The sequence below is a fragment of the Eurypyga helias genome, unplaced genomic scaffold (genome assembly GCF_000690775.1).
Source record: "Eurypyga helias isolate BGI_N326 unplaced genomic scaffold, ASM69077v1 scaffold12860, whole genome shotgun sequence".
In the NCBI taxonomy this organism is placed as follows: Eukaryota; Metazoa; Chordata; class Aves; order Eurypygiformes; family Eurypygidae; genus Eurypyga; species Eurypyga helias.
In genome coordinates, this window is record NW_010225161.1 from 209,669 (window position 1) to 221,154 (window position 11,486).

At 39.5% G+C, this 11,486-nt stretch overlaps 1 protein-coding gene across 1 annotated transcript in view; it reads right to left on the bottom strand.

Moving 5' to 3' along the window:
• EEA1 (early endosome antigen 1) overlaps nucleotides 1-11,486 on the bottom strand; it is a 50,553-nt gene that overhangs the window by 34,274 nt on the left and 4,793 nt on the right. Inside the window, 7 exon segments of the mRNA XM_010148417.1 lie at nucleotides 1,408-1,524; nucleotides 6,440-6,595; nucleotides 8,302-8,423; nucleotides 8,510-8,617; nucleotides 9,468-9,507; nucleotides 10,345-10,410; nucleotides 10,541-10,595. Coding sequence (XP_010146719.1) covers nucleotides 1,408-1,524; nucleotides 6,440-6,595; nucleotides 8,302-8,423; nucleotides 8,510-8,617; nucleotides 9,468-9,507; nucleotides 10,345-10,410; nucleotides 10,541-10,595 — 664 coding nt within the window.

Genomic DNA, 11,486 nt, shown 5'->3' on the forward strand with positions numbered 1-11,486 from the left:
CAGAAATATCTTCCCATATTGCAATGGAATTATAAATGGATGTACAGATCAAAATGCAATATATTCTATCCTGCATTAATGGCTCCTCCCTCCTTCCTGACAGCTTCTTCAAGGATGGCAAACTGTTCGAAGTGGGAGCAATTTCTGTTATTCGGGAAGCTAGTCTTACCTTTTCCAATTCTATGTCCAAGTCCTCCAGGTCCAAGATTCCTTGGCTAGCATACCATTTTATAGACAGCACCTTTCAAATTGCTGCATAAAGAGGTGGCTGTAAACTGCATTAAGTCACTGAAACTGAAAGATGAAAAGCAGCTCACTGCCACTTCTCTTCTTCCTCAAGTGATGCTTGGCATTAACCTGACATAGCAGAGGACTCTTTCTGAAAGTATGGTTATCTTAAAGCATCAATCTTTTTAACTCTAGGTTTTAATGGAACAGCAATATATTCAGGCAAGGGCTTTATACTGTACAGCAATCATTTTGCCAAAAGCTCCTTTCACTGTTGCTGGTCTATAGAAAAGAACAGCGTGACAATTCTCACCATCTCCCTTCTGCCTCTGCTTAATAAGCCAAACCAAGAGTCATCCTACCAAAAGAAAGTTTAATTTACCAAATTTTAATTGCATCTTCTTCCGTTCTCTGCAAACATTGTTTTAATATTAGATTACACTAAATACACACTGGCTGATCCCTGTACTTTCCTGTTTTCCAAGACTGACAAGGTTGCTGGTAAATACATATATGTAACGTGTACAGTTCATACACAGTGTTCTACGTACACACAACAAAAAACAGCATGCATCTTTCTCTCCTTTCCTCCCCTACTGCCTTTTATTAGACAACAACACATGCTTTCTTAACGCAAATGCAAAATGCAGAAAGTTCAAAGGGCTTTGATAAAAGCTTTCAAGGAGTACTCATAAGCTGAGAAGCTCCTGGAGTTTATTTCAATTTTCTACTATTCATGACTCCAATGAACTGCCAGAAAATGCAACAGGAGAACAATCTAAAAGCTAAGAAACTGGAAAACCAATGAAAAGAGCTCAAAATGTCTTCTGAATTATGATTTTTTCGGCAAACATTGTATTATTCCAAAGGGTACTGCTGTTTCTTCTTATGTGTGAGATGGTAATACTGCTTAATAATAGCTAAGCATAAACTGCAGCGATTAGAAATCTGCAATAACAACAACTCTCAGGATTTCAGCTGTAACATACTGATCATTAAAACAGAGTGTTTGCTTGTACATTACGCTATCCCTCACGTTAAGCAAAATGGCAAAGTAATTCTCAACTTCTGCAACATCGAGAGTGTTTTGTTACAGTCTCCAGCACTTTCCAAGGCAATGTACGATGTGTTTCCTTTTTAATGTGAACTGACAAGCATAGGAAATAACAGCATTCTCACCTGGTTTTTGTGTTCTAGCTCTTTGACTGAACTTTGAAGTTTTTGCAGCTCCTGAACATACACAGCTACCTCCTGAGGTCCTTTGGCAAGTTCAGCTCTTAACTGGTTGATGGTAGCCTGAATAGACAAACAGAAAAATCCACATTTACAACAAAGCTTTACATGCCTAACCCAAACAAAAGCGAGATGTCTGTTAGCAAAATAAAAAGCTTCTTGTATATAAATAAACAGCTTAAGAAAAAAAATCATCTGCAAACTCATTTCAGAGCACCATCAGCTGCAGAAACAGCACTGAGCATTATTTCCCAGCTGAGATTCATTCATGCTCTATTTCAGAAGACACAAATTTGCCCCAGTCCAACAGAAAATGCCAGGTTGAGCCGATGAAATCACAACAGATTATCCATTAATCATTATCATAGTTCTAGCTCAAGGCGATACCCTCCCAAGTCACTGCAGTTACACGGCCAAAAGCTCTGCCTCCCTGCTCAGGGAAATGGACAGGAAAAGGCACTAGAAGCGAGTCTGGCATGTGATGCAGACTCGGTGGGTCCCTGCTGGACACACACCAACCCTGCAGGTCAGCGTAATAAGGGTAACCATACTACCCCACTAACCAGGATCCATACAAACCAGAATGTATCAGTGGCTGTACAGTATTTGAATACAGTAATGAAAGCCAACAAGAAAAGCACGTTAGACAGGCATCGATGGCTACCCTAAAGCACACTGTGTATGAGTGCGCTCACCCTGAATATGCTATGTAACAGTGACCTTTTGGAATAAGTTCTCTTTCCCATTGTTCTCATAACCACAGATTTCAGCACCAAGATATAAATACTGAATTCAAGAATGAACTAAAGCAGCAGAACAGAAGTAGCAGACAACAAACATATTATTTACAACCTTCCTACATAAAAAGGAAGATCAAAGAGAACATATGAACACATTATATGACTACATGTAGTTATTAATTCTGACTTTCTGCAATGCTGTGCTTTACAAGGCCGTCTCATTACAGAGCTCTTAGCTAAAATACATCCTGGGATCTTCCTTTGTTAGAAAAAGAATGTAGGATGTTCTCAGAAGACAAGAGTAGGAATATTTCACTGCTAAGAGAATATAATGCAGAAATCACACAGAAGCTTACTAAGGACACCACTGCAGCCCTTCAAACTAGAATCGTAATTTATATGCATAAAGATACATTTCTCTCACTCACAATTCAATAAGCCAGCTCACATTTCATTCTTAACATGAAAATGTATCACGGATGAATATTCATTCCTGATATTGTCTGGCTGATATGTCTGCATGACTAATAAACCAATAAGCAAAACAGGAATGCATCTGTGTAACTACCTCTTGAAATTATCTTGATACAACAGAAATCTACTATAAGAATAAAAAGCTTTCCAAAAGAATTTACCTCAAATTTAAGTGTCTCCGTTAGAAAGCAGAAAAAATAAAACGGATGGATGAAAGACAGAAATAGGCAGTCACAAATGCTGTTAGCAGACACACTTCCTCAAATCTGTTTTCAAATATTCCAGTGTTTTTAATGCCTTTGCTTAGAGAAAAAAAAAAAAAAAAGGCAGTCCAGTCTTTATTAAATTTACCCATAATTTAATCTACTAATCTTGTTCTGTGGGGACTCAACAATCAAGTCTAGGCCCTGTATTTTATGAAGATTTATCAGATACTGAAACAAAGTCTGAAACAGTCTGCAGAGATTCATAGAAATGCTTAGCTCCACAGCAGTACAGCTGTTTCCACAATGTGTTTACTATGCAGGAGTGACTATAGTGAGAAAGTAAGCATGGAAGGAGTATTTCAGAATGAACACTCATCTGAGACATCTAAACACCAGAGTTTCAGGTGCAACTCTGAAATAAGGCATAAACAACAACAAAAATGCCAACAATTAATACATTTAGGCAACAACTGCAGAGCTCTACTCTTCTTAACACCCTTCTCCTGCAGCATTTGAAGATGCTCATATAGGGTTAGGATGATCTTTGTTATTCTCTTCACCCACACCATAGATCTATGTTATTTTAAAGACATCACCCTTTGGAAACCATTACTACATGTAACCTCAGTCAGCTTGGCAAAACAGCCAAGGATGGCGTAAGAACCACTTTAGTCTTTCAGCCCTTGAGGTAGTCTTAAAGAGTAAAACCGAGATGAAGCATGGCCAACATTTTATGGTAGAACTGTATCCATTCTGCCAATGAAGGACTTCCATTCCTTGTTTTCTTAAAGCTAAGAGTTGGCGCAATTGTGTTTTTTTAAGAAAAGTAGAAAACTTTTCACCACGATGACTGTGAGTAATTTTTTGTTTTCAAGTCTGATCTGTCACTTTACATTGGCAGAAAAGCCTTTCTTTCAAACATGTCTTGGGCTACTGCTGCCATATGTTGGAATTCAGCAGAGAAGGCAACAACAGTTGTGAGAAGAACCAGACTGCCACTGCTCACCATGTTCTGCCAACGGCAGCAACGTGGTCTTGTCTGGTTCAGCCTACATCCTGATGATGCTGCACAGACATCTGATACTATTACAATTGCTGCAACGTAGTTTATAATCTTTCCATAAGTCTAAGGCTTCTTATATGAACACACAGTAACAGCTAGGGGCATGGTGGAGCCTTCTCCCCCATCTGCCGTTACTTCCAGGATGACTGAAAAAACCTTCTTCAATTGCCTTTTTTTCCTGTTAAAGGCTGCACTTTAAAGCTACGTTTTAAAATGTCTAGTTATGTCACAACTTAAACACACCTAATCTGGGGGAACAGGAGCAATTCATGCTTCTGTGAGAGTGTTTTAAGATGAAAGATTTTTGTTACACCCATGTCACCATGTCATTTTATCTTCACATGAAAACTAAATATCCCAAACCACAAAAGACTACAGGGACAGTACTGTGAAATGAAATTTAAATTCTGCAGCATAGTTGTGGGATCTCACAGTTAAAGCCAAATTACAGTTATGCAGCAACTTACATGGCCACATAACCACATTACAGTCATAACTCCAACTGTGATATTCCTTTTTTCACATCTGATGAAGTTCTTGGCATACATAATTTAAACTTGAAAACAATGGTAGATCCGTGTTCAGTACAATACTGTACCCTGTACAATTCCTGGAGCTCAACATATCTGTTGGGGGGGAGGGTGGGAGGGAAAGCCCGAAGGAGTTTAGAATAATGCCGGGCAGCACTTCTCCAAAGCTCTGCAGTGCAAATGAGGAAACAGAAAGTTAAAACTGCAGTTCTGAAATCTAGGGCATGTGAAACCCCAGAATCTCAACAGGACAGAGGATACTAGGAGTCCTACAGAAACTCTAGGCGTTCCCTCACTGGGGAATTCTGCAAGGCCCCCACTTCACCAGGGACCACAGCCACGCGTGGACAAGTTTTGCTAGCACTGCTGCATTGGTGGGGGACAATGGAAAAGGGAGAGGGCAAAAGTAAAAGGTCTCAAACACAGCTGACAGCATACAGTGAAAATTGTTACACTGTCAAGCCATTCATTAGTAAAGCTATACCAATCAACCCACTAGCGAGATGCAACAACACCCAGCAAGAGAATTCTTCTGCAGGTATGGATTTCACAACTCCTCAGTAGATTAAACTGTGTGTCAGACAAAAGCCTTTTTGGTGATAGTGTGTTTTTGTAAGGATTTCTTGCCATTATCTCTGTCAGAGATTTCCCTCTCTGTCATGGTAATCAACATCAAACAGGCTTTAGCCGGGAGGGTTCTGAGACAGTTCAAGGAGTGAGGCTCCCTCAGAAAGATCCAAGTCAGAGCTGTTGCATCCCTTTTTCTCCATCTTGCATGGAAGTCAAAGTGTTCAGGGGTGAAAAAGCAGTGGAACCAAAACCAAGAAAACCAAATATTTGCTATAGGAGAGGCCATTAGTTTTGCTTCCTTAAACACGGAGTTATCATCAATTCTACATGCAATAACATTAAAAAGGGCTAATATTTACAATCTCCCACCAGCCATTTAAATTTACTCTACCAACTCAGCCAAAGCAGAAGCAAGCCTTCACAAAATAATTGTCAAGAAACCAGCATATTCTGCAACTCAAGTAGACAGTGAGGTCCCTTTTAAAAGGGATTAATTTTAGAAGTTCAGATACAGGAAAATATGGAGGAAAAAAAAGTGTAAAAAAACCCCACAAAACTAACACGAGAACAATAGATTTTTATTTTCTATTTTAGACTACTACAACAAAGAGAGGAAAACCAAGGTGGTGTTGCCTGGAAACAGATTACAGGTGACTTCCTGACATCTTGACCTTAAGGCATGGTGAGGCCTGGCAGTCACTCACTTTCTGCTCTAGTGGGTAACAGACAGCACTTGGAGGCTATTACGCAGTGGACTGAGGGGTATGAGTGCAGAACAGTACCTTACACACAAAATATTCCTACAGTAAATAATAGGTGTAAAAAGGCTTCCCATTTGACCAAAAATTAGAAAAAATAAAAGTAAAGAACAGTTTACAATACCCACTGAGGCTTTTAAATCTTGTGTAAGTTCAAGAATTACATATGTTCTATAAGAATGTTCAAATTATCATCTACTTTCTATTAATCATTTCTTTTTATAAACTTTAACACTCAAGCATCCATTTTCAGACACATCAACTTACATGTTAACCAAAACCACCATTTTCAGTAGCGATAATAAGGGAAACAATTATTTGAATCACACGGGCACTGCTCTATTCCTCTCTCCCAAGAGAAAGCCTACAGCTCCACTAGAAGGTTTTCTCCTCCGCTATTGGGCTCTTGTAAGAAATTTTTATGACAGGGCTAGGTTTTGCAACAAAAAGCATGAGGTCTTTTGGAGGGCAGATATTGACAATTATGCAATTTACTGTAATGAAGAAACATGACTATTAGATAAGTTAGAAGATTGTGTTAAGAAAGAGGCTTTTTCATTACGATGAATTAATATTTTCCATTTTCATATGAAACCACGGCAAAGCTAACACACACACCTTCAGGCATGACTATTACCTCTGAGCTAGCCTGCTCCGCCTGCAAGTGCTTGCACTCATCTTTCAGCTTTTCGGATTCTCTCTCCCGTTCCAGAGTCATTTTGTCCATCAGCGTCTGAACTTGGACCAGCTCCTTTTTCAGGACGGCCACATCTTCCACGCCAGGCCTTTGTAGCTGAAAAGCAGAAGAGTAGCAGAGTGACACTCTGCTGGCAGACACGCTTCCACTGTCAATGTAATCTCTAAAAATCTTTGATATTGTCAATTTATAGCCAAGGTGATATATACAGTATTACAGCCGGGGGGAGGGGAGGAGAAAAAGAAAGTAAAAGCAAACAAACAAACAAAAAACTCAAAAGAAAGAAAGAAATGAACAAAACAAACAGAAAACCAACCAAACAAAAACCCCCACAGAAAAGTACGTATCATTCCCAAAAGAAACAGGATTCAATGGCTGGTTATCAGTTCTAGCCTACTTAACTTGGAACTCGTTGATTGATTTCAACCAAATCTGACAAACGGGGTAAGGTCTCCAAGTTTAAACTTCCATAATTTTGATGTAAGTAGATGGCTAGGTACAGGAGGGAGACCTTCCCTGCGAGAAGACACTGAAGTGACAGGGCATCCATGCAGGAAATTCATCTGAACTCACAGTTCCTCGAGAAGCAGGCTGTACTGACCCTACTACTCTACAGAAGGAAATACTGTATATACCAAACTGCTCACAAGCCCCTTTCATGACTGAGACACCAAACAGTCCAGTACTACACAGACTTTTATAATGACCTGTCTCTGTCTTCAAAAACTATTTCAGAAAACAGAACAAACCAAGACAAGGCCACTGAAGGAAAAAGTCTTGAAGGTTCTGTCAGCCATGCCTCCTGCCTGACCCACAAGTAAAATCTGTTGGTGATTACATCGAAAGCATCATACTGTCCCTCAAAGTGAAAAGCTATGGAGGGGAGGGGAAAGGCAATACTGGACACCAAAGAAAGAGAAAAGCAAGTGCTGGCATCTACAAGAGAAAAGGTACAGGAAGAAGGGCAAGAACACAGAAGGAGAAAGGAGGACAAGGAACAACTAACCAGACAGAGAGGAATGGATATGTCCAGTGGCTGGGCAGGGCGAAGCAGGACTCCTGAACCATTCAGGGCAGCTGACTACAGGGAAGAAAGGGGACAAACAAGTCCTACTTTCATCCAGAGTCTAAGCAGTGGGTCAGTGGAGGAATGAAGACAAACAAGAAGCTAGTAAGTCCCCTTCACTACTGCTTTGGAAGCAGCAGGACTGCTGAGTCACTGGGATTGCTCCCTGGAGCCATGGCTGTATACAAAAGTCCCCAGGAGCCAAAATCCCGAAATACCCACAGTCGGTATTACCAGCCATGTGCAGGAGGGACAACACTGACACAGGGATGGTGATGAGAGCTGCCAGCCTTTCAGCCACCTTGTCACAAAACACCTCTGAGCACTTCTTCGGAATGCAGCTGTCCAGGGACAGACAGAACGTAACACCTCACGGAAAAAGGGTGATCTAAAGAAAGCTGTGGAAATCAGCAATGGCATGCTCCAACTACAGGCCTGCACAGCACATCTACATCTGTAATTCCCTGCAAAATTGCTAAAAGGTAGAACATCAAACAAACAGACTCTAATATAAGGTAAATTTTAATATATAAGTCAGAAACCGCATACATTTCCTCACTGGAAAAACACTGAAAATGTAGGTCAGTGAAATAGATCAGAAACAATGGTGTTCTGAACTTTCCAGCCCACAAGCAGTTCAACAGATTCTGACTGCTTTAAAGCTGCATTTGCAATCATTTAAGTATATCCCTCCCTTGACTTGAAAACAACAAAAACATCAGCGTGATGTGAATACCAGCTCTGTCTTTAAGTCTTCCACTGTACTTCTCTCTTTCTGCAGTTCTTGTGTCAGGTTTGTCACTTTCTGCTCTGCACCTTCCCGAAGGCTGATTTCTTCATCGTACTTTGATTTAAGATCTAATAAGAAGGAAGTTGAAGAAATTATGACTTGCACAAGGTACATAAGTAGAGAACAGAATCAGACCGCATGGCAATATACTTACCCACAATTTCAGTGGCCAGTTGTGCCGCCTTTTGCTCAAATAAGTCTTTCATTTGCTTAATGTTAAAATTTTCTACTTGGATCTCTTCTAGTTGCCGTTCTAACGATTCTATTTCCATAAAAAGAACAGTATTATTTTCTGGAAGAGCTAGGACAATACAATTACTCACGCCCATAATGCCTACAGAAGGTAAACAAATAATCTAAGTTCACTTAACATCCAACTAGCTTAGCAAAGGAAACAACTTTACTGAAGTTCAGTATCTACAAGCACGGTGCTGGAACCTGTCACTAGTTAAGAACTCTGCAGGATTAAGTACATACTGGTTTGCACTGGTCACAAACAGATCTGCAGACCACTGCACGCTGCTGAATTCCAAGCCCTGAACTGCGATTAAAAGCTCTTTAATCATGATTAGACAGGCACTTTAGGCACACATAAGGAAAATTCTATTCCGTGAGTGCCTTATGGAGAAAAACATAGAGAAAAATTACTGGTCTGCAAAACAAAAAACCCAAGCAAAAAAAGGCATTGTTTTCTTTGCTAGCAGTTGAGTACAGAAAAACACTAAATAAAACCAGCACTGACAAATGCTATAGTTCAAATATCAATCACTGTTTTTCTCAGCAAAAGCCTTGTACTGAATGTTTGAATACATGAAATGATTAAAAACATGTTCAAAACTACTCATGGGAACTGCTTTCAGAGTCAGCAGACCTCCTGTCTCATTGTAGAAATTACAAACCCCGAGCCCCTGGAACCTTTCCCCAGACTACGGCTCTCAAGAGCTATCTATCTTTAGCACTTACAATGAACATTTTTCCAGGTAACTGTACTGTCATATCTTTCTAGCTCTTTATTTACCAAAGGTGCTTTTCATAAACCTAAAAGCTACACTGAAAAAAATTTCAGAAATTCCCAAACAGTGGAGGAATTGATATAATAAAATGTTAGCCACCTGTAGATGTAGCCGTTGTCAATCCATCAGACTTAGAATCCTTAAGAAAACAGAATAAATGCAGCATTAGACAGTAGGAATAAAAACTACTACTTCCAAAACTCATCCCATTTTTTTTTTTTTGAAAGGACAGGGAAATAAAGACTTCTGTGCTCTAATACCACACAGGAGTACAAAAATATCTGATTTCAAACAGTTATATCTGGAAGACTGGAAAAGGCCAAGATGATTTTCCACTCATGTATCACTACACTATCAGGCTTCCAGCCATGCAAGACTTCAGTAACAATCCCCTCCCCCTCCCTTTGCTCAACACTGAAATCTGCCCTAAAAACAGAGGTTACAAACAGCACTAAATGCATCCTGAGTAGGCATTCTGTCAGAAAGCAATTTCTGAGATTTGCAACAATCCCGTATCTACGTAGGTCATAGTAATAAAAGAAGTGAGAGCTTCCTTAGGGCACAACACACCACAATTTGCCTCGCCTTGTTTGTTCACTTCATCTTTACATCTGCGAAATCACATTACTCTTCACCAAAAGTGCTTACAAGAAAGACCCTGTCACCCTCTCTTATAACAGAGAAACAACACATTTGATTTTTTTTCTTTAACAAGCCCAGTTCTGAATAAACCCAACAGAAGGAAAAGTCTGAACTGAACTTTTAGGGACCAGTATGGAAGAATCATTATCTATTATGACTTCAGATGTATATATACAGGTACATTGTGGAGAAATAACTAGCTTTGTTTTCAAGAACATGTCAATATTCAAATTATGGAACTAACTAAATCAGGCCACGTGCCTTACAAAAAAGGTATTAATCTTCAATGTCAATGCTGATGATAAACCTGCTTCAAGTATTTTAAAGCAATTACTTGCTGCCGCTGCCCCTGCAATTTCTCTAGTTCTTTCTTCAGCTCCTCTGAATACCACCTCTCCTCCTAGGGGGGAAAAAGCAAAAGAAACAAAAGGAGATGGGGGAAAAAGAACTATAAATGTGGTTGCTTAAGACAGTGGAACACTTTGCAATTTGAAACAAAGAACCAAGTGAAAGTAAAATACATTTCCAACCTTCAGCGAAGCTTGCAAGTCTTGGACTTCTTGTCGGAGCAGTGATACTTCATCTCTAAATAAATATATCCAGGGAGTGGAGAAAATGAATATGCAGTGATTATATTTTTTCAATTACATACAGGTTATATATAACATGTATTAAAAAACTTGAGTGATAGCCATGTACTACATAAATAGAACTTACATGATTATTTCTAATTATTTTTAGATTTTTTGAAACGTGCAACAAACCAGATTAATAGGTACTTAATAGTTCACCTTGTGCATCACTTGGAAAATGCTAAACTTATTAACTGGACAAGTCAAGAAATAGATAAGCAAAAACTCTCATGAAAACAGAATGTAAATCTCAATCAGTACATCAGCTCAACCCAGGAATTCAGAACAGCAAAGATGGGCACTGGAACGCTGAACTGTTTTGCATGCCTTCTTAGGAAACGGACAGGTTTATTCTCCTTCACTTCCCATAACATGTAAAGGAACACTGCTAAGAGACAGCATGCTATCTTACTCCTTTTGAAATACGCAGTTACATAATTTTTCATCCACATAGCAATTCAGTATGCCCCACAGACACACTCACTTAATGGTCTGAATGTTTAAAGCCTTGGGATTTGAAATTCTCAAAGTCTGTGCTCAAGCCTCCAGCCACGCAAGAACACAAGATCCAAGACTACAATTGCTACTAACTGACTTAGACAGCACTTTTCTGAATCAGAGGTCTCCTTAGAGAATTGCACAACTATACATACAAGGATAACGTTGCATTACTGAGATACAGCCACTCCAAATCTACAATACACAGGTCACTAAAATAATGCCAAAAATTCTTATTGTTTCTACAGTGGCAACACTGTGAAGTGCACAGAATACATGTGTGTGAGTGCCAACGCCAACAAATTCTCACAGTTTTATACCATACGATTTTATTCCTGCTTCACTG